This window comes from Natrix helvetica (genome assembly GCF_964273705.1).
Source record: "Natrix helvetica genome assembly, chromosome: 10".
In the NCBI taxonomy this organism is placed as follows: domain Eukaryota; kingdom Metazoa; phylum Chordata; class Lepidosauria; order Squamata; family Natricidae; genus Natrix; species Natrix helvetica.
In genome coordinates, this window is record NC_138561.1 from 16970334 (window position 1) to 16993663 (window position 23330).

Sequence of the window (23330 nt, forward strand, 5' to 3'; positions counted from 1 at the left end):
GATTGGATTGCATAAGTTGTTATTCACACTTCATACTGAATTTCTCAATATGCAGGAAATACTGACCGGATATATTCCTGCAAAGAAGAATTCTAAAAAGGTTTTTTTTCTCTTTTTTCTCCACACAATAAACATTTTAACTGAAGGCTGTGTTTTTATTTCCGTGGATTCTCCTGGTTACCTTTTGGAAACGTGAGGCGTAACAGCTGAACGCAAATAACTCAGTAGAAGTAAACGAAAGCAATACTTGAGAATATGTTCAGAAGGCCTGCAATTCTGTTTTTGTTTCTTGCGATTGTAATCAAGGCCTCTTAATTTCTTCCTTTAGGCTCTGTATACGAGCCCATGAAAAGCATTAATTTGCTGAATCCAGATGCAGAGAGTCTATGGGATAAGTTGGATCATTACTATTGTATAGGTAAGTCACACAAAATTATTTTCCGTCTCGAGAAAGTTGAGAGAGCAAAGATAAATAATGTTATATTCTTGTCAGAAATGTTATTGGGATCATAAAAAATTAACATGTTCATTATGCATTGCTATTGATATTTCCCCACCAGTAAACAAGGATTATTTTCACATGATGTTTAATATTAGTAATGATTGTGGCCGTAAAGTTATTTTTTCCCGGTTATCCAGAAAATAAGCAAGAAACTAACTGTGCGTCATCTTGCTTGCCATAATGGTGGAGTGAATATAATTATTTGGGAAATGCTGTATTTTAATAAATGCACTTTCTTCTTCTGAACCTGGTCTGTGATTTGTTTTTATAAAGAATACTGTCTTTCCCCCAACTACTTCCTCATGTAGGAGTTATAAATGACTTTCAAAAGGAATATTGGCTGAAAGGTGGAATGTTTACCCTTAATGTTAATTTCTCAAGAACAATTGATGACTTCCTTCGTACCATTCAATACAAATCTTCTCAATTTATATAAAGCCTAAATAAATAAATAAATAATTTTCAAAAGGACAGAGTTTTGCAAACTTCTCTAAAATAATTGGTGTAATCAAAAATCACAATTGGGCAATAAATAGTGTATTCCTTTCAGTAACATTTGAATGGTTACTGTTCAATGATTGAAAGCATTTACAAATTACTAAAGAATTTTTTTATGTTTGATGGAAATATGTGGCTGGAAGATCAAAAGCATCAAATAATAAATGCCATCAAACTGTCACATGTCTAGTTTCCTTGGATAGCTTTAAACACATGCATGCTAAAATATTCTGTTTTTATTTGGGAAGAAGTGCGAATGTCCTCATCACTCTGCAGGGTGATGGGGTAAATTTGTCAAATTGATTTTACCAGATTCTCATGTTTCCAACTTCTGTTCCTTTCATTTCACTTTTGCATTTAAGTTTTTTAAGAGTTGGTGTCAAAATGTGAGTGTCTACATGTTATCCACAAAATATCTCTTAAGGATTTTGGACCTCAGTAGAACAGGCTGTTATAAATCCTCTGTAACATCCCAGTCAATTGGGACATTTTCCAGACATTTTTATTCCCAAGTTTCAGAGAAAATGTTACTTTGATTTTCCTCAGGTGCTGCAATTCTTGGTCGTGTGTTTTACAGGGTGCCTCAAGGAATTTCTACTGAAGGAAGCTATAACAATTACTCTACTTTTTAATAGACAAAGCTTAGGGAACCAAAATCAAGTAACATTGCCAAGAATATAGATTTTTTTAAAGGAAACTGTAGGGGGAGAAGTAGCCCTCATGGGAAATTAACAACAAAGTGCTTTTGGGAGTATATTTCTCACCTTATTCATAGGGGAGTTTTTACCTCATGGAAATAAAAAAGATGCTTAAGTTTGAAAACAGTTTAGATAATAATTTGTACATTTCTTTGTTTCTCTTGGCAGTCAAGGCCACGGTGCTAGTTTTCCAAAGTCCAACCACCGGTCTTTTCCCCACAAAAACGTGCAGTGAAAACCAGAGAGCAAAAATCCACGATAGTCTTTATTGTGCTGCGTGCGCATGGGCCCTGGCCCTAGCCTACAGGTAAATGGAGGGTTTCTGACGTCTCGCTAATTGTACATGCCACTTAAATCCCAAGCCCAAACATTTAGGGAGCAGGCAAAGAGTTAAAACGGAGTCAATTCTTGAAAATGTGTTTCTCTGAGACTTTCTTTTTGTGTGAAGAGATTGGGGTAATGATTATTTTTAGAAGGGAACGGAATGGGATAGAGTGGGATAGGGGTGGGGGTAGGGGTAGGGTCTGGGTCCTCATTTTACCGACTTTAGAAGGATGGAAGGCTGAGTCAACCTTCAGGATCGAACTGCTGGCAGTGAACAGTGAATTAGCTTGCAATACTGCGTTCTAAGTACTGCACTGTTTTCAGTGGCGTTGCAACTTCAAATGGTCACTAAATGAACTGTTGTCAGTCGAGGACTATCTATAGATAGTGTCCTCTAAGCAAATTACAACAATCAACTCCATTTGTTTCCTAATTATTTTGCTCTTAAAGTAAATGGAGCTTTCTAGTTTTCTAGATTATTTATTTCTAGTTTTCTAGATTGTGTCTTTATTATTTTCTATATCATTTTCTAGTTTTCAAACTTACGTTCTAAAACTTAATTTCAAATCTTTCAACCTGGTGTATATTTTACTAGTCAGGTTTTTCCTAGCATTGGTTAGTTTTAGAATTTGGCATACTTTCATTCTTTGTTAAATTATATTTAACCAACCTCTGCTTTTATTGTAAACTTTAATTTTGTACTTCTGCATATCATCCCAGGAGCTTTGTCCAAAGGATTGCTTACCAGTGGGCCGAATAATAAAACCTGCTGATTATTCTTGGCAATAAAAGACAATTACTTCTTAGATCAATTGTAATTTGTAACTGTGTGTATTGCGTGTAGAAAAATACGAGCTTTCTTCTTGACACTTCTTGCTGCTAGAAGGGGCTGTGACAATGGCTCAAAAGTACTAAAATCACTTTGCAACATAGGAAATTGCCCTGACAGTTGTGCACAAACCACAGGATTAGGTAATAGAAGGCTGAAGTTGACAAAAAGGATTCGTCCACTTTAAACTGAAGTCTTTCCATTGAGATCTCTCCTGTGTGGTGACTATAATACTGTACAAAACTAGGTTAGCAGTGGAAAAAGGTCTGAACATTTTGCCTGGAATAGGCTGGTTTTCTGTTTGCAACAATTAAAACAGAAAAATAAAAATTACCAGTGCCAAATTCTCTGTATTATATTTATTTGGCTAGACACCCAACCCTATTACTTTCTACATGAATAGGATCAGTCTGTGATTATTTCCCCATCAAATCAGTTAAGTCTTTTTAGTTAAAAGAATGTGATGCATTTAATTATCTTTTGTATGAAAGAAGTAATTGGAAGATGTTTGTTTGTTATTTACTTCTGCTTGCCTGTTGCTCCATTTTCCAAAAAGTCTGAGTGATGTTGAAATAATTGCATAAAATTAAGACATTAAAGAAATTGGATAGAAAATAACCACAAGGCCTTGATGTGTCAATCATCTGGGCTGAACGATCTTCAAACCATGTTTTCGTGGCTCTTTGAAAATATGATACGGAGAGGTTGGCATATCTGAAAAGCTTTATTAATTACACAGATCCTGACTCTGAGTTTTGGCTCAATAATTCCCACGTCTAGGATTCCAAAAGACAACGACAAATTGAAGTAACTGAATAAAACTCAGAAAAAAAGAGAAGATAAATAAATGTACACCAGGAATAAATAAGGAGTAAATCATTTATAGTACTTTTAACACCCTGAATAATTAAATATAAAATTGCCTTTTCTGTAAAAGATGGTCAATTATAACAACAGCAGGATTCATTGCAGGATGCTGTTACCATGGCAACTGATGAACATACCGTGCCTTAAAATCTGAGCTTTACCATGCATTGATGCTCAGTCTGAACTTTCCACAAATCAGATAGGAAACGTTGTATTTTGAAAATAACGTTAACCGAAACGAGAGAATAGGCGCAGAACAGAGCAGTGCATGGGTTACATCCAACCTATGCTTGGGGCTCATTGCCAAAGTGATGGCATTTTGGGGAGGATTTATTTCTATCATTGGTTTTACCATTTGGAAATGCTGTAAACCCACCCACCCCCAAGTCTTTTGATTTGATCTCTTTTCTTTTGCATTCTTTGCTTGCATTTTCTTGCATGGATGTAATGTGGTATCTGAAATCAGTGGGGTTAAGACTTTTTTTTTTTTACAAAGTGCCTTTTAAAAAGCTGATTGATCTGCAGTGCATGCTACAGTACTTAATTACTTCTGACAGATTATTACAATTTTACAATACCGAGTGAGGTTTTAAATGCTTTTCTGTCTGAAGCATTAGTATGTTTTTAGACCAAGTATGTGAGGTCCATGTTGGAATTTATCAGCAATTATTGGGAATTTTAAACTGGCTACTTTGATCATTTTCTAACATTTCAGAGGACCAGTGTCTTTTAACATTTTCTGCCATTATCATCATCATCATCATCATCATCATCATCATCATCATCATCATCATCAATCATCTTTTTTTAACAACCCCATAATCCCTTGCGAGGTGGAGTCTGGGGAACTGAATAGAGCATTTTAATGGCCAAATACCCTTTCTTGATCAGCAGATATATTCTTCAGTGTATGCAGAGAGAGAAATATCTTCCTCTGCCTAGGATCGAATGGCTACCGCACCACTCCATTTTCTGCCTTTCTCTTGATCTCTTCCATACCTTCATCTTACTGAGCTCACTCTTAGGCAAGTTTACTTTTCTTGAATTTTAAATTCAAGTTAAGAAAACAGCAACCCACACAGCTCTTTTTTGAAGATTGTGTAGCGATTTTTTTGCCCTCTTCTTTTTTTGCGTTTAGAAAGTGGTTGCAAATACACATGTAGACAGAGGCAGATCGAAGCAGTTTATGAAAGGGCTGTGGAAGCCCAGAAAAAGATACCATTTCTTTAAAGAAAGGTGTTCTTTATATGCCCTGTGCATTGTGAGGCACTCTTCAAAGATTTCGCAGTGGTGGGTTTTGTGAAATTCTACACAATTCTGTGTGGTGTTCAGAGCACAATTCACTTCAGACTGCAGCCAAAGCAAAACAACTCAATTATAATGATATATTTGTTCTGTAACAAACAAAACAAAAATCCCTGTGAGGTGAATTTCGCTGAGAGAGAGAGGGACCGGCCCAAGGTCTCCCAGCCATTTTTCATGCTTAAGGCAGGACTGGAACTCACTGCATCTCCCGGTGATTGGCCAGAAGTCACCCAGCCGGTTTTCATGCCTACGGCAAGATTAGAACTCCCAATCTCCTGGTGATTGGCCCACTGCGATTCAGCCTGTTTTCTTGCCTAAAGGTGGGACTAGAACTCACTGCTGATGGGCCCAAAGTCCAGCAACTGGCCTCCATGCTTAAGGTGGGACTAGAACTCACTGTCTCCTAGTTTCTAAGTCATTGCCTTCATCAAGTGGCTCAACCTCTTATTTCAGTGAAGGCTTTCCTTTTCTTCTGGTTCTGAACAGTGGTCTCTGCTGTTTTTGAAAGCTGGGTAGCTTTTCCCCCCCACTGCCTTCATTTGAAATGCTGATTTGCAAGTGGCTTTATTTCCCCTCCCCTCACAATTATTTTTTTTCTTGCTGAGTCTAATCTCCCTTAAAAGCTTGTCCTATTCATTTTCTCCCCTAATGATAGGTACTTGTCTGAAGTACCCTTGGTAACTGCAAATCAAAGCCCCACTGTTCTTAACCAGTAGAATAAATACCTAAGGTGTTCTGCTTAATTGCAGTCTGGAAATGTCAACTTTCAAAATGTATATCTTTAATTTAATTTGCCTGTGTTTAGGGCTACGACAAAACACTCGGAAATAGATGTGTTAAGCGGAATATATTAAAAAAATCAGACGAAAAGAGTGCTAAGTAAAGAGTTGCCTTTACTTATGTGCACATCTTGAAATTGTTGACGGAGAGGTTTAAACATGTCATAAGTCACGAGTCCCTGCGTGCCCACCTTGACTGCCTTTTTAATTTCCTCTCATTTCCCTCAACCGTTAGTAGGTCAGATTTTTGTAGAGAGCTTAAGCTTTTGGCAGTGGTTTGCCCTCCAAGCTTGTTTCAATTTAATTTCAACTAGCTGATGACCCAGCGTTGCCTGGGTATTTATAGGCATTGAAGCGCTTGTCTGACAGGGAGCCATTTATCTGACGGGGGCCTTTCTTCCCCCTACCCTCATGCCCATCATCCCTACCCTCTCCCTTGCCCCTCCCATGCTCTCCTCTTCCCCTCCATGTCTACTATCCTGGCACTTGTACTCAAATCCATCAGGGCGAATGTCACAGCTTGCTTTCCAAAGGAAGCTGCGAAGGAACTGACATCACAAACTATTGCCACTCTAGGACGCCACACTCGCTCTCCTTAACAAGCCAGGCATTCTAGATTTATTCTGGAATACACACACCAACCCACCAAGGGTGTCTCTCCCCCCCCCCCCCCCCCAGTATTTGTTTCCAGAGTGTAAGTCATCTGTGTACCAAGTTTGGTTGAAATTGCTTGAGGCGCTCCAGAGTTATGTTGGAACATATACATACATACATGTGGCCTTTTTTACATATATAGATTTTGGGGGGGACCTTAAGCTTGCAATAAATCTTACATTCATTTAAACTGCCTGAATCGCCTGCTTTCCTTGGGCTTGAAACTTTTTTTGTTATTGAAATGTTTCTTTCTTTCACCATTACAGGTGCGAGATCTCAAGTTTTGAAGATCAATGCAGATCTTCTAGAATCTTTCTAATAGTTATTCACGCTTCTGGGTTCAGTGCTTTTGGGAACTTGGGACTTGACATTCTTTTACATATAGACAGCATCGGAAAACAGTATTGATGAACTTTGTCATATTTTTTTGATTGATGTGACTCCGGCTGAATGATCTGTCGTTCACATTGAGGCAAAAACGATGCCCCCAAAAGAAGCAAGATGCTTTTCTATTATAGTTTGTCTGTTTTAAAATGCCCCTGTAGAGAAGTTTAGTTATTAATTTGCTTCTGAATCTTTTTTTTTAATCCCGTCGCCTCCTCTGATCATTGATTTTGTTATTAATAATGTTTCTGCCCTGAAGGTTTGTGATTAATGTTTTTTTTTTTTGGAAAGGCAGCAAATGCTTTTTTTTTTAATTTGCACATTAACCACACGTACTTCTTAAAAGTTCACAAAACTCTAGAGGGAATAAATTTAAAAGAAGAGAGAAGAGATTAAAGAGTCAATAACGAGTATCTGTAATATGAGGAAAGAGCCTTTAAAGTGGTAAAACGTAATCAATTAATGCCAATTTTATGTATGCTTGAAAGGGACTCCTACTGCATCCATTCTCTCTATCGTGGAACCAGAGAGTTTGAGACATTCATTCATTCATTCATTGTATTTTAGAACCATCCATCTCCTTCACAGAGGGACTCCAGGTGGTGTACAATAAAAAATTATAAGCAGTACATGAAAATTAAGATTTAAGCGAGGCAAGGATTTAAAAGAGGCTGCATGTACTCAGGAGTGGGTTGCTGGGTGGGTGTGGCCAGAGTGGCCATGACCTAGTCAGCCGCCTGCACCATGGCAGGGGAGGGGCGTTTTCGCCTTCCCCAGGCTTTGGAGGCTTTCTAAAGATGGGGGAAGATTTTTTATGAGATTTTTAAAAATCTTTGTGAGCCGCCCGGAGTCATTGAGAATGAGTTGAGTGGCCCTATAAATTTTCTTAAATAAACAAATAAAATTTCAAGCATCACCATTGTGTAAACGTTTGTCAGATAGTTTTCTTCTTTTCCATTTTGCAGCTCATAATTATATGGTATATCCACGTTTTCTTTAAAATACGAAGACAGAGGGAAACAAAAGTTTCTTTGCAAGAGTGAACCCACACTTCATTGTTGGCTTACTTGTTGACTCCTTTTTTAAGAGTTGGCTTTTATTCTGGCAAGGTTGACGGGGCCAGAGACTATTTATGTTAGCTCGTGCCACTCTATCAAAACAGCCTTAATGCTTAATTATCAAAAAAAAAAGGGGGGGGATGTGGGTGCTTTCAACTTCCTTCTGAACGAATTTCTAATTTGTTTCACGGGTTATCTCCCTTATTCAGGCGTATTGATGACGACAAGGGACGGACCCACGAACTGGAGCATTCTGCTATAAAATGCATGCGAGGAATTCTCTACTGTTACATGCGTCAGGCTGATAAGGTAAAACGTTGCATTATGGACGGAGGCAGACACTTAATTCTAAAGGATTAAGTTAATTGTAGACATTAAAATGTTTCGGCAGCAAACAAATGAAAAGGGCCATAGATGTGACGCCAGCTTGCATGCTACCAGAAAAAAAAAAGTTTTATTTCTAGGCTCTGGCCCTAATATACTTAAAAGCCACAGATGAAGACACACGTGACATAGTAAATCAACTATTTAAAAGCAAACCCTCTTTTAATAACATTTAGAACTTGAACCGAGGGCAAACCAGAGACTGCTGGTTGATTAAGTGTTGGAAATGCACACAGGAAGTCTTTGCCTTATGACTGCAATTGAGCCCAAGATATATTTTGTGAGACATTTATTAAGTGCATTTTGCTCCATTTTACCACCTTTCTTGCCACAGTTGTTAAGTGAATCACTGCGGTTGTTAAGTTAGCAACATGGTTGTTAAATCAGTCTGGCTTCTCCATGGACTGTGCTTGCCAGAAGATCACAAAAGGGGATCACATGATCACAGGACACTGAAACCATCATAAATGCGAACTAGTTCTGGCTAGCCAAGCGTCTGGTTTTGGATCACGTGATCATGGGGATGCTGCAATGATATACCGTATTTTTCGGACTATAAGACGCACCGGTGTATAAGATGCACCAAGATTTTGTAGAGATAAGTAAGAAAAAAAAAGTTTTTGCCTTCCCTTAGCCCCCAGCAGCACTCTGCAGGCTTCAGCAGGGCTGGGGGAAGGCAGAAATGCCCCCGTTTCTGCACCTGCTGAAGCCTGCAGAGTGCTGCTGGGGGTTGAGGGAAGGCAAAAAAAAGCCTCCGTTTTTGTGGGGAAAAAACGGCCTGTTTTTTTGCAAAAATAGGATGTGGGGGCAGGCTTCAGGAGGCTAAAAATGGCTGTATTCGGTGTATAAGATGCACCAATATTTCCACGCTCTTTTAGGAGGTGGAAGGTGCGTCTTATTCTCCCAAAAATATGGTGTGAAAAATGGTCCTAAGTCTCTTTTTTTCAGTGCTGTTGTTACTTTGAATGGTCATTTGAAGTCAAATAGAACAGAATAAAAACTTTATTGTCGCTTTAAGTGTACACTAATCAGCACTCATTAAAATGAAATTTCTTTGCATTCAGCTCTCAAAAGATAACCATTATGCATACACTCACAGACACACACATATGACAAAGTAGAAAGCATTTTTCTGGTGCCCGAGTTATGATCATTGGTGAGCAGCATTTCACACGCTTTAAATTACACATACTGTATAACTGCGTTTTAAATTATACCCTTTTAATTTGCAAGGTTTTTTTAGATGATCTATGCCTAACTGCCTCCTTCCCAATTAGTCAGGGAAAATACCTTAGAGGTGGACAAATAATATTTAACATGTTTTCTTTTCTTCAAACCATTGTTGTTTCTGGGTTTCGCTCTATTCTCATTAAATCTTTACAAAAATAGCAGATGGTTTTAAAAATGCAGTGGGTCCGTGCTATTTTGGGGATGACATGTTTCTTTACTTTTTTATCGGCTCTGAAAAATTTAGTTTGACAAGGTCTTTCTTGAAGTGCTGGCATTTCTCCCTTTGTTTGACATGGTGTTGTGCAATCATCATTGACATAGTTAATCGGAAAAGATTATTTATGAGTTCAAGGCCCCAGGAGGATCCTGTCTTGTCGCAAATGAAAAAATAATTTCCTGCCCTAAATTTGTATATAGATTAATTTTCCTGGTAATGAAGTTAGAAATTGTTACTGGTCACTGTTTAGTGCTGGTTGAAGATGATATATTTATTTTCCTACAAAATAATCTTAAATCTCTTTTTCCTAGTAGTAGTATTTCCTTGTAATGGTGTTAGAATTTGTTACTGGTCACTATTTAGTGTTGGTTGAAGATGATGTGTGTGTGTGTGTGTGTGTGTGTGTATTTGTGTTGCATTTGTGCTGATAAATAAATAAAGGGAGTCTAGTATAGATCTATTTCAAGCTATTTAGCTTTCATCAGCTAGCCATACCCTTACTGGGATTTAAACCTGGGATGTTTTTACATGTTAGGCAGTTGTATTAGCTACTAATAGCCCAGCTTCAAATCCCAGTAAGGGTATGGCTAGCTGATGAGAGCCAAATAACTTGAAGTAGATCTATACTAGTCTCCCTTTATTTATTTATCAGCACAAATGCAACACAAAAATGGTTTCCTGCCTGGAAGGCTCCTAGGTGGAGTGGAAAGGCAAAAGGGAAGCAGTATGCTCCCTCCTATCTATCTATCTATCTATCTATCTATCTATCTATCTATCTATCTATCTATCTATCTATCTATCTATCTACTGTGAATGTCAGACTGGAAATCTTGCATGTTTTGACAGCTGTCTGTGGGCTAGAAACAGAGGTGGGTTGCTGCTGGTTCGGCCCAGATTGCGTGAACTGGTATTAGCGGCGGCGGGAGGCTCCTCCCACTCACCCGGATGCTTCCACGCATACGGGAGCATGCCCAAACCAGTACTAAAAAAAACTAGCAACCCACCTCTGGCTAGAAAGTTGCTTAAACTGCGTTCATATGATTTGGCTTACTTCTGAACCTGGACAGGTTGTAAAAAAGAGAGGTTGTAAAAATGGGCACAGCTGTCTCATTTAGCAACAGAAATTTGGGGCTCAAATTGCGGTTGTAAGTCGAGGGTTACTTGCAGCAGCTTCCAACCTTGCTTATCGGAATGTTGCAAAATAAGTGGATTCCTTTTTAACAAAATACTCAAATGCTTGCATCTTTTCTCTAGATAATCGTGTTTCAGATTTCATTTTAGCCAAGGTGCCTCTCTTAGTCAAGGCGGAAGAAAAGTGCAGAAAAGCGAAATCTTCCTGTTTCGATGATTTTTCATAATGAGATCCTTTCAGAGAATCTTTGAAAGCAAGATCTACTTGGAAATAAGGTTGTTTGAGCCCGTCCATGCTCCATGGATTCAGATTTTGAAATAGGCAGCTTGGAATGAGAATACAGCACCCGGAAGGAAGGCATTAGAATACCAAACAAATATAGAAGTTAATGTTTTCGGTTGGTAGCAGGGCTATTTAACAATCCTATAATTTGTCTATCTAGCCTTGACATCACGCATCATTATCATGAAATATCTTTTCAAACCTTAAGCTACAATAGAGGTAATCTCATTCCAAAATGCGAAGTTGTGTTAATAGGGCCAGTCATTTAGAGCGCGGAGACATAAAAACCCAACTCATCTCCCCACATCTGATGGATTTTGAAGAACTAGTTTTATACACCTGATCATTACATCTTGATAGCTTCATTTCATTTGCCTGACCTGTGTCAAGAGCACAAAGGTTTGATGTTAAATATGGTTATGTTGTGCTTTGCTTAAATAACAACTCAGTCAGCACAGGTAAGTAAGTTCTGCTACCTTGTTTTTCTGTGATTTTGGCTTTCAACTTCTAGCAAATTGTAGTTTAAATTTTCTTTTGCCATAGTAATATTTTCCCCTTGTTGTTGCATAGGTAAGTAAGTTCCGTTACCTTGTTTTCTGTAACAGGTACATAAGTACCTGTAACAGCACAGGTATATAAATTCCGCTACCTTGTTTTTCTGTAATTAGCTTTCAACCCCTAGCTGATTGTAGTGTAAAATTTCTTTTGACATAGTAAATTTTTCTTCTCTTGATGTTGCACAATGCTAAGCGAATGGGAATAAGAAGGAACAATTGGTAGCAGATGCTAACCTGTAAATTTGCTACTGATTTATCTATGAAGTTTCTGGTTTTTTTCCCTCCAATACCAACAAGGTGACATATGCCAGCAATTACTCAGCGTTATTCTCCTGATATTTGGGGTGGCAGGTGTGATGAAACTTACCTTTTCAACACCCCTGCCCCTGAATTTACAGAAACCGCAGGCAGAGTCTGTCACCTCTTATTTTGCGGCGAAGCTCTGGCACGAAAGGGAATGCAAATGAAAGTGGAATTGATGGAAGGAAAGTAGACATTCCAAGGCAAAAAGAAAAAAGAAAAGAAAAAGATAGCAAGAGAAATGGACAAAGGATGTTTTTTTTTAAAGAAAGAAACAGAACTATCAGAATATGGCCAAAATAATAATAATCCCCCAATTCAAACCCAGGATGAAGAAAATAATATATTCTTCTTAAAACCTTCCAGTGTTGAAGCATTCACAACTTCTGGTGGCAAGTTGTTCCATTTGTCCCATTTCTCTGAAGTGGTATAGGGTTCCCTGCTTAAGCAGGGAATAACACTGTTATTCTATTCTAAAATTCTAAATCTCCTTGGCGACAACAATCGGACAAGCTCCTTGATGGTTTCTGGTTCCCTCTGGGGTCTCCAGAATGAACACTGCAGATCAAAGTGTGCTCAAAGGACAGCAGTGAATTACAACAATCACATGGCGAATGACAATGTGGAATCCCATTACGAAGCGATATTTCTTGACTAGTGAACAGAGAAATGTTCATTGCCCAGGAAAATAGTTGTCATTCTAATAGTTTTCAATACTGCCACGACTGCCTTCTGTAAGCGGTTTTGCATTGCTGCCTGATTGTACTAATATTGCTGTAATTATGTGATACTGCTTTCCATTTGATGGACGGCATTGACTTTCCGCTATAAACATCCTTGGGTATTTGTGAGAAGGTATAGCGTTGTTCTCTAAGTGTTCTGACCTAGGCTTCCCCCAAAAAGCACGAAGCTGATTCCTGGTCCCGACAAAACCCCTTTTATTAAACGAATGTGAATTCCACTCGTTCCCATTTAGCAAATGCCTGGTAAACAGTCTTTCAAAGGTGAATTGATGACCACAGACCTTATCTAGCTTGGGAAACTGCCATGTAAATGTTTTCCAAATGCAGTGCAGTGCAAGGAAAGACTTGGCACAGAGTCTCTGAGATTCACGGACAGGTCTTCACACTCCTGAAACAAATCTAATGAGTGAACGAACGAATGGTTTCCTGCAAAAGCCCTTTCGCTCCTCTTTTATTTCCTATGGGAGGGGCCATTCACTGTCCACCTGTGACTTCACTCCTAAGTCTACCCTGATTTCTGAGTTGTTCTTTTCTTCTGGCAGCTCTGCGCATGCGCACACTGGGAACAGGCTCCAGCTGTTCCTCTTCCTCTGCTGCAAAGGCAGCTGATCACTGTCAGATGGCCACGGCCCTGCCTCTGCCTCTGACACAGAGCCCTCGTCCGAGGCTTCCCCAGCCTCCAGAATTGGCCCATGCTCCTCCCCAACCTCCTCACTGTCTGACTCTGCTGACAGCTTCACTGGCCGCTGGCAGGCCACAACATTAAGCACGGGTCGTTTTAAAAGCAAAATGACTGTATTCTTTCTGGAAATCTGTTCATATGCCCACCCCATTCAAGGGGTGTTTATCCCAAAGTGCATGGCTAAAAGTCTATGAAGATTTTCAGTCACCCAAGGCCATGGTTGTCCCAGAGGTGCTTTTTTCAAGCAGCAACTGGACTTTCTTGTTTTTTCTTTGAAGACGTTTCGCTTCTCATCCAAGAAGCTTCTTCAGCTCTGACTGGATGGTGGGGAATGGGAGGAGTTGTATTCCTTGCAGATAGCTGGTCATTTGCATCCTTTTCAGAGGGTCGCTGAGGCCACTTGGAGGTTTATCTGTGTCCTCGGGGGCACCTGAGTAGTGCAAATGATTCCTGTAGTCTGGATTTCCAGAAAAAATGCAGACCTCAGGAACCATTTGCGCTATTCAGGTGATCCTGAGTACAGAGGTAAACTTCCAAATGCTTCAACCACCCTCTAAAAGGATGCAAATGACCAGCTGTCTGCAAAGAATATAAATCCTTCCATTCCCCACCATCCAGTCAGAGCTGAAGAAGCTTCTTGGATAAGAAGCAAAACGTCTTCAACAAGAAAGTCCAGTTGCCTCTTGGAAAAAACACCTTTGGGACAACCACGACCTGGATGACTGAGAATCTCCATAGACTCTGTATAGGGAAAACTTAATCCTCCCTAGATAAAAAGAAATCTTTGCATTCACTATCCTTTCATAAGTGCCAAGTTGAGAATGGCAAAGTAACAGCAGGACTCCCTTGCTCCTACTATCTCAACAGGGAAATGTTTTTTTTTTAAAAACTGTAATATTGGCAAGAAAGAAGAAATTGCCTTTGATTCAATAACATATTTGCCGTTGCTGCGTTTATATTACCACAACATGATGCTTTTTCAATCTACCCTTCTGGGAAACAGTTTTAAACCCTTACATTTTGCCAAGAAGAATTATAAATGTAACAGGTACTGCTGCAAAACTCACAGCGCTTTCCTTAGAAATCCAGTCGCGGTGATGTTGAGTGGCTCGCTACACTTCATGTTGGTTGCTTGACTCATCCCATATATTTGTGTAGAATTACATGTAATCTTTTTCCCCTGCCAGGTTCAACAATATAAGCAAGATCCTAAGCCCTCCAAATGCCTGCATTCCATTTTCAACGTTCACACAGGTGATGAGGTCTTTTCTCATGAGGAATATGGACATCTACAGGTACGAAACGATTAAAAAAGAAAAAGTAAATCTACTACCGAGCTGGAGTGAGTTTGAATATTTCCTTCATGCTGTTTAGTTAAAGGCTACCGTTCTTTTAAAACGCCTTCAATTATGGAGCTTGACAAATTGATTTTCCTGCTTTAACCTACCAACAACAGCAAGCTCTTTTGGGGTCTGATTTGTTGCTGTATAATTCAGCGTAAACAATACCAAGGTAATGACCAAAATGAATTGTCACTGTCTTTGAAACCGCGACAAGCTTGGATCTGTGAATGCAGAAGGCCTTAAAATATGTTTATAGATTGATGTTAAGAATTGCTGATCTGGATACTCGGTTATGCTTGGTGAATCAATTCCCCCTTCCAGAACACTGCCAGCCACTTAATTAAAAGTTAATGGATTTTTAATTTAATTCTTAGCTTTCTTTCCTTTTTTCCTCCATTCAATGGAGTTTCCTTACTGCACGTGAAGGATTTTGGATTTGTCAATTTTACCTGGGATAACAGTACAGGTAGCCCTCAGCTGAACGACCATAATTGAGTTCAAAATTTCTGCTGCTGAGCAAACCATTGGTTGAGTGAGTTTGCCCATTTTATGACCTTTCTTGCCACCGTTGTTAAGCGAATCACTGTAGCTGTTCAATTAATCAAACTGTCATTAAGTGAATGGCTTTCCCATTGATTTTGCTTGTCGGAAGGGGATCACCTGATTCCCCCCCCCCCGGACACTGTGACCGTCATAAATATGAGTCGGTTGCCAAGCATCCAAATTTTGATCACATGACTGGGGACTGCTATAATGGTTGTAAGTGTGAAAAATGGTCCTAAGTCACTTTTTTCAATGCCATTGTAACTTTGAACGATCACTAAGTGGTAAGTCAAGGACTATTTGTAATCTCGTTCCTGACTCTGATAGATTAGAATGTTCCCCTAGCAATAGCAAGCCATTTCTAACACAGAGGCTGTGGTTGTTTGTTTTTCTGCCTCAGAACATCTTCAGAATCGCTTTGAAATAAGAAATGGCGTAGGGTCTCCTAGGGCAGGAGGGGGGGTTGGACTAGATGACCTACAAGGTCCCTTCCAACTCTGTTAATCTGTTAAGTACAATATTGTGTATTGTAATACAGTGATGATATTTCCTACTGGGCATAGAATGGTTCCGGAGCTGTGCAATGTGGTGAATTTTAGGCATTGCATTGCGATTTAATTAACTGCTGTGGCTGCTTTTGGTTTGGGGAACGTAGTTATTTTTTTCCCCCCAATGCTATTTTTATTGCTTTTGTTTTAATGGGGAATTGCTGTGGCAAGGCAGTTGCTCAACTTTAGTTATGATGTTGTTATGGCTTGCCTCCTTGAAAGAAAAGAGAACCAAGGATTTCATTTGGAAAACTTTTTATTCTTTACATTATCGGGTGAATGGATGTCATTTGGCATGTTGCGGTATCTATCTATCTATCTATCTATCTATCTATCTATCTATCTATCTATCTATCTATCATCTATCTATCTATCTATCTATCTATCTATCTATCTATCTATCTATCTATCTATCTATCTATCTAAAGCCAAATACCACTCACTCATCATGAAATCTCCAGAACAATTTTGACATTAAGTTGAGGGTTCCAGTTGCCTTGTTCTACTCTAGAGGGTAATTTGGGCATCGGCCATAATGAAATAAGTAACGACCGCAAACCCAAACCGATGTCCTGTGATTGAATATCATCCATTTTATATGAAAGCTGGTATTTTCTAAAAAGGTTGCTGAAGAAACCATCTCTGATCCTTGAACTGTGCTTTGTATCATGTCGGTTGCAACTCAGGGACACGAGGCAAAAATTAAAGTAGGAAGCTCCCAGCTCCCAAGCGTGTCGAGGGGATTATCAAACTCTTCCAGATATGGGCATTTATTTTCCATTTTACACCTGTTATTTTCCTTCCTTCTGGTTTTACTCGGCACACTGATTGCAGGAATCATAGTATGTGCAGGCTATTCCCCACCCCTTTTGACAGGATTATTTCTTTTATCTCTTCCTTTTTTCCTCCATCCAGATCAATGCTGTATCCCTCTTCCTGCTCTACCTGGTGGAGATGATTTCATCCGGCCTGCAGATCATTTACAACACGGATGAGGTACGAACAAGCCCATTCCATATCTCACGAAAGCAGGCGGTAGGAATTTTACAGGCTTTTAAACAAAATGGAAGAAAATTCTTTTCCCTGGGCGTTTTCCGAAATAGCTGAATTGAATTAAAATTGGAGCAATGTTTTTTTTTTCCTTTCTTTCTTTCTTGGCCCTGAATGATAGCAAGAAACTATTTCTGTTAACATTTCTGTTAACCATGTAAAAGCTAGGTCAGAAGCAGAGGTGGTATTCAGCCAGTTCTGACCGGTTCTGATAGCGGAAATTTTGAGTAGTTTGAAGAACCGGCAAATACGACCTCTGGCTGGCTCCGCTCCCATCTATTTTCTGCCTCCCAAGTCCCAGCTGATTGGCTGGGTCTTCTTTTGTTGCCCTGCACAGGAGAACAGAGCTGGAAAGCAGGTTAGTGGGGTGGGGAGGAATGGGGATTTTGCAGTATCCTTTCCTCAGGAGTGGGGAGGGAATGGGGATTTTGCAATATCCTTCCCCTGCCACACCCACCAAGCCATGCCCACAGAACTGGTAGTAAATTTTTTTTGAATCCCACCACTCAGGAGTCTCCAAATGCAGCAACATTAAGACTTGTGATCTTCAACTCCAAAAATTCTCCAAGCAACCCTACTGGCTGGTGGAATTCTGAGAGTTGATGTCCACAATTCTTAAAAGTTGCCACGTTTGGAGATCCCCGGGTTAAGGTAAGTGTGCCACGGATCATAAAGCATTACACTTATTTAATAAACCAAACACCATTTTCTTCCCTCGTCAAATAATAAATGTTTCCTAAAATATCATTTCTGTTTCTTTTTTAAAAGAATCTCTTAGCAATACCAGCATTTATATTCTCTTGCACGCAGTGGGCTGTTAATGCCTGCAGAAATTTCTCTGCTCATTCCAGGAGTGCCACTTAAAACAGTTTCTAAAGTGTGCGCAGAATCATCGTGAATGTGTATGTGAAGCATGACTTCCATACAAATGCATATGAAACCTAGATCTGGGGAAATTCGAGGGGGAAGGATTCCCACAACCTGAAGTCAAGTTGTCCCAAGTTTTCTGCATTAAAGCACTTTTTTAAATTAAAAAAAAAGCCTTTAGTGATGTCTTTCAACGCTGTACTAAAATAAACCGGCCATAAACAGGCCTTGACAAGAGAAGAAAGATTTTTCCTAGGTCTCTTAAATTCAGCTGTCTGCCCTTCTCCTTAATCTGCATAAACTCTTCTATAATTGAGAAGTATTGACCTGAAGGCTCCCACTGGTTTATTTCCTCCAGTAGTGAGTTTTTGGTTTTAATTATATGATGCTTACCCTTTCAGTTCTTATGCATCCTGTGCCCCCAAATTTGGCAGGTTTTTTTTTAACAATAAAAGTCAGTGGGATTTGTAAGGCTATATATAAAAGGGATTGGGGATGGCCTGGACTAGTGTCTATCCTTGATTTTCCGGGTAGGGCATCATTTGAGATATTCATATCTAAAATGAGATTTGAATAAGAAATTGGCTGGCACAGGTCACAGTTTCAACCATTCCTCCATACCTGGTTGCCTCTTAAAATGGGAGGTGTAAATGCTTGTAATAAAGAGAGGAGGAGGAGAAAAGAAGAAGAAGGAAGAGGAGAGGAGGTGGTGGGGTGGAGGAGGAGAAAAAGAAGAAGAAGAATGTGGAGAAGAAGAAAGAAGGAAGAGAGGTGGTGGTGGAGGAGGAGGAGAAAAGAAAAGAAGGAGAAGGAAGAAGAGGATGAGGAGGTGGTGGAGGAGGAGGAGGAGGAGAAAGGAAAAGGAGAAGGAGAAGAAGGAGGTGGAGGAGAGAACAGATGGAAGAGGAGAAGAAGGAAGTGGAGGAGGAGGAAGAGAAAAGAAAAGGAGAAGGAGAAGAAGGAGGTGGAGGAGAAGAGGGAAGAGGAGGAGTTGATTGATAAGGAGGAGAAAAAAGAAGGAGAAAAAAAAGAAAGGAGGGGAGGGGAAGGAGGTGGAGGAGGAGAAAAGAAAAGGAGAAGAAGGAGGTGGAAGAGAAGAAAAGAGGAGGAGGGTAGGAGGAAGAGGAGGAGGTGGAGGAGAAGAAAGAGAAGGAAAAAGGGAAGGAGGAAAGAAAGAAGAGGAAGAGCATTCCTCTTGCTCAGTTACAAGTCACATGCTCTGCATTTGTCGCTAACGCCGAGTGGTTTTGTCCTGACAATGTCCCAATTGGTGTTTGCTCTGAGTCCTGCCCCTCCCCATTCCCCCCCCTTTATTTCGCATTTAGACTAATCCCTTGCGCAAGACGTTATGCCTATTGAGTGTATTGAAGCTATTCATTATTATTCCTTGTTTCCCTCGGAGGTAAATGAGCTGCCTCCAGGAGCAGATGAAAATGCTGAGCCAGTTCTAAATGGTTGAATAAATGTAATAAGTTTTGTTTCTCTATGTAGAACAATGATATTCGTTAACTCCTTACAAACACAATGGGGATGATCTCCCATATTATCGGATTAAACCTATTGCAGGCTTCCCCTGTACCTGAACATTCAGATTTGCAGAATGACATTCCCGCTATCAGAGGCTGCATAAAATCTAACTCAAATGTAAAGGTAGCATTGGGGGCATCCAAATCTAGTTTAATTCTGCCAGATTACGAGACGAACGAAGCTCGTTTTATGCCCCGTCAAGGTTCTGCAGGTGTGCGGGTTCTTCCTTCAATTGCCTGCCATGTATTGTAGATGCTCTTGAAGACAAGATAACCCAACTCAGGTAAAAAGTGCTTCAGGGTTCCCTAAGCTTCTGAAGGAATTTTGGGAGAAGTGGAATGAGCAGATTGAAATCCAAACTACCTGTGCTTCCCCGAAAATAAGACTGGGTCTTATTTTCCTTTGGGCCCCAAAATAAACACTAGGGCTTATTTTCAGGGGGGATCTTATTTTTTTCCATGTAAAGAAAGTCCACTTCTGCTTGCTGACGGTGAGGCAGGAGGCCACGTAGCACCCCAGTTCCACCGTGAGACAGGGGGGTGGAGCTGTCCCATGCGCCCCACACTGGCTTACCTCGGGCCCCTGCAGCCAGGCCACCCATGCCCCAACACCTGCCTCGCCTCGCAGCGGTGGCCCCATCCAGCAGGATTCCCACATGGCCACCAGCTCACTTCTGCTTGCTCGCAGCCGCAACAGAGCAGGAGGCCAAGCAACGTGCCAATGCTGCAGCCGTGAGGCGAGGCAGGGGGTGAATCCATGGCCAAGCAGAAGTGGGCTCCTGCTTCACATGGCTGCTGGTGCTGGTGTTAGGGGGATGGCCTGGCTGAGGTAAGCTTATGTGGGGTGCATGAGGCAGCTTCACCCCCACGCCCCCTGCCTTGCCTTGCAGCTGCATCACTGCAAGCAACCAGATGAAATGGGAAGCCAGCCAGCTGCGCAGGTTCTTAAACAGGGCTTATTTTAAGGGATGGGGCTTATATAAGGGGCACACGTAAAACATGCTAGGTCTTATTTTTGGGATAGGTCTTACTTTCAGGCTTGGTGGGCATGGCAGGGGAAGGATACTGCAAAATCCCCATTCCCTCCCCACTCTGGGGCCAGCCAGAGGTGGTATTTTCCCATTCTACTCAAAATTTCCACTATCGGTTCTCCAGAACCTGCTGAATTTCACCCCTGATGGAAACTAATCAAGGAGAGAAGCAACTTAGGAACTGAGGAGAAATTTCCTGACAGTTGGAACAATTAGTCAGTGGAACAGCTTGCCTCCAGAAATTGTGAATGCTCCAACACTGGAGGTTTTTAAGAAGATGTTGGATAACCATTTGTCTAAAGTGGTGTAGGGTTTCCTGCCTAAGCAGGGGGTTGGGCTAGAAGACCTCCAAGGTCCCTTTCAACTCTACTATTCTATTCTATTCTTAAAATCTCTGTCCTACTGTAATGATCCAGGAAAGGAGTGATTGTAATTGGCACTCCTAGTGCGTAATCCTGATTTTTTTCCCCAAAGCAAAACAATAGGTAGTCCTGGCAATGACGAAGAAGAGAGAATTCTCCAGGCTGAGCTCGGAGTAAAATTCAGACAAGTCATTCTTTCTGATGACCTGCTTCCAGTTGCAACATAATTTTAGAGAATAATACTTCCGCCAATTACATGTCGTGCCCAGGAATAATACTAGCAAACTATTATTAGCAACTGAACTATAGGCAAGACAAACAGAATTATCTGAAGAGCTGCCCGTGTCTTTTACAACCCAGAACTATTAATAGGTTTCAGCACTTTGCTGCCTCTCAATTCTATTTCCTTTTCTTTCTTTCTTTTTTGAAGGTCTCTTTCATACAAAACCTCGTATTTTGTGTAGAAAGAGCATACCGGGTTCCAGATTTTGGCATGTGGGAAAGAGGAAGCAAGTATAACAACGGCAGCACTGAATTGCATTCAAGGTATTTTTTTTCCTTCCTTCCCCGCCCACCCACCCCCACCCCCAAATAAACCCATTCTTATTATTATGCTCAACTGCTGTGAACGTCGATGTGGAATTTCTAAGATGGCTTTGTTTCGGTCCCTGAATCATCGCCCAGACGCCATGGGGTAAAATCCTGCAGCTTTGTGGTCCTGAACTGCTGGGGGTGGGAAGGCAGCAGAAATGGGGATATTAAATGAAGTTGTTGTGGCCTGCCAGCGGTCAGAGGAGCTGGTGGCAGACTCAGACAGTGAGTTGATTGGGGAAGAACATGGACCAATCCAGTTATCCGCTGCCTTCAGGGTCAGACATCAGTGAGGCAGATGAACAGCTGGAGCCTGTTCCCAGTGTGCACATGCGCAGAGTTGCCAGACAGAGCAGCTAAAGAACAGGGGTCGATTTGGGAGTAAGGCCACAGGTGAATGAAGAATGCCCCCTCCCAGAGGAAATAAAAGAGGAGCGAAGGGGGAGTGGAGTTTGCAGGAGACAATGAGTTCGCTTAATGGGTTTGTGACTCTCCGAGGCTCTGCCAAGTTCTGCAGATATCGGCCTGGCAGCTCTCCAAGCCAGATTAGGTCTGTGACTATAAATCCTCCCTTGAAAGACTTTGCTGGATGTGAATGAGAAGAATTCACAGTAAATTAATAAAATAAAAATTGTTGGGACAAGAAGTTTGCTTCATGCTCTTGGAAAGCCCAAGTCAGAACACAGTCCTTCTAAACTTAGGTGCCTTAGACTGAATCCTTGAGCTTGAATCTGTTTTAAATTAATCCTTGGGGCTTGCAACTAAAGATTGCCCATAAGACAGTGAACAGCAATTTAGGAGCCAAGTGCCTTATCTCTTATCTCTCATTCTTAAGCAATCATCAATCACAAGCCCAACATTTAACAGCTGCTTAATCACAAAGCTTGGGAAAAGCTGTTCAGTATTTTTCCAGAGATGCGAGCTTGTACCTTGCAATATCAACTGACACCATCGAACCAAGTAACACTTTCTTAATCCACTTGTTTTAGTCTTTATCCCCTATGATTGCAAAAGAAGTTGACCATTGCTCTTTTCGGTTTTTTTTTTTTTTTAAACTTATTTGGTACCTCTACTGATCTCTAAAGCTAAAGGAATGAAATCAGTAAGCTGATCTCATCTTTGAAAAAGCCACTCCTTCGTTTCACATAGGCACATATCTGTTAATTAGATCATTGAAGTCCCAAAGGTGCTTTTTTTTCAAGAGGCAACTGGACTTTCTGGTTTTTCTTTGAAGACGTTTCGCTTCTCATCCAAGACGCTTCTTCAGCTTCTTGGCAAAACATCTTCAAAGAAAAACCAGAAAGTCCAGTTGCATCTTGAAAAAGCACCTTTGGTACCACCATGACCTGGATGAACTGAAAAGCTCCATAGACATTTAGATGATTGAACTGATGGCTGAATCGTGCCTTAGTATTACATAGGTGACTAAGATGCTGAGCTTGTTGATTAGAAGGTCGGCAGTTCAGCGGTTCGAATCCCTAGCATCACGTAACGGAGTGAGCTCCTGTTACTTTTCCCAGCTTCTGCCAACCTACCAGTTCGAAAGCACGTAAAAAATGAAAGTAGAAAAAAATGGACCGCCTTTGGTGAGAAGGTAACAGCGTTCCATGCACCTTTGGCATTTAATCATGCGGCCACATGACCATGGAGACAAGTTCGGACAGCGCTGGCTCTTCGGCTTTGAAATGGAGATGAGCACTGCCCCCTAGAGTTGGGAACGACTAGCACATATGTCCGAGGGGAACCTTTACCTTTATCTTTATTGCATACTTACATCAGCATCAATGAAGAAATATTGGGTTTCCATTGTATGCTCTTCTCTTATTTAGATTTGACCAGGAAAGGTTTTGTTTACTTTAAAACAAAACAAAATCTGGATCCATCTATGATTGATTTGACTTGAAAAGTTTGGACGTTCCTCTTTGTACGGTCAGGTCACTCATACAATTGATTTTGGGGGGGGGATTTTAATTAGGGGCACATTGGTTTGCACGGTGGGTTAACCAGCTTCCTTTGCTAACAAAAAAAAATCCGATAAATAAAT

The 23330-nt window shown here is 40.6% G+C and overlaps 1 protein-coding gene across 4 annotated transcripts in view; it reads left to right on the forward strand.

The window, feature by feature from the left end:
• The window catches only part of PHKB (phosphorylase kinase regulatory subunit beta), a 93218-nt gene that overhangs the window by 10124 nt on the left and 59764 nt on the right, over window positions 1-23330 (forward strand). For all 4 annotated transcript variants that reach the window (XM_081963211.1, XM_081963209.1, XM_081963208.1 and 1 more), the window contains 6 exons: window positions 329-418; window positions 1867-2005; window positions 8108-8207; window positions 14613-14720; window positions 16775-16855; window positions 21126-21241. In XM_081963211.1, the coding sequence (XP_081819337.1) occupies window positions 329-418; window positions 1867-2005; window positions 8108-8207; window positions 14613-14720; window positions 16775-16855; window positions 21126-21241 (634 nt within the window). The remainder of the gene's footprint in view (window positions 1-328; window positions 419-1866; window positions 2006-8107; window positions 8208-14612; window positions 14721-16774; window positions 16856-21125; window positions 21242-23330) is intronic.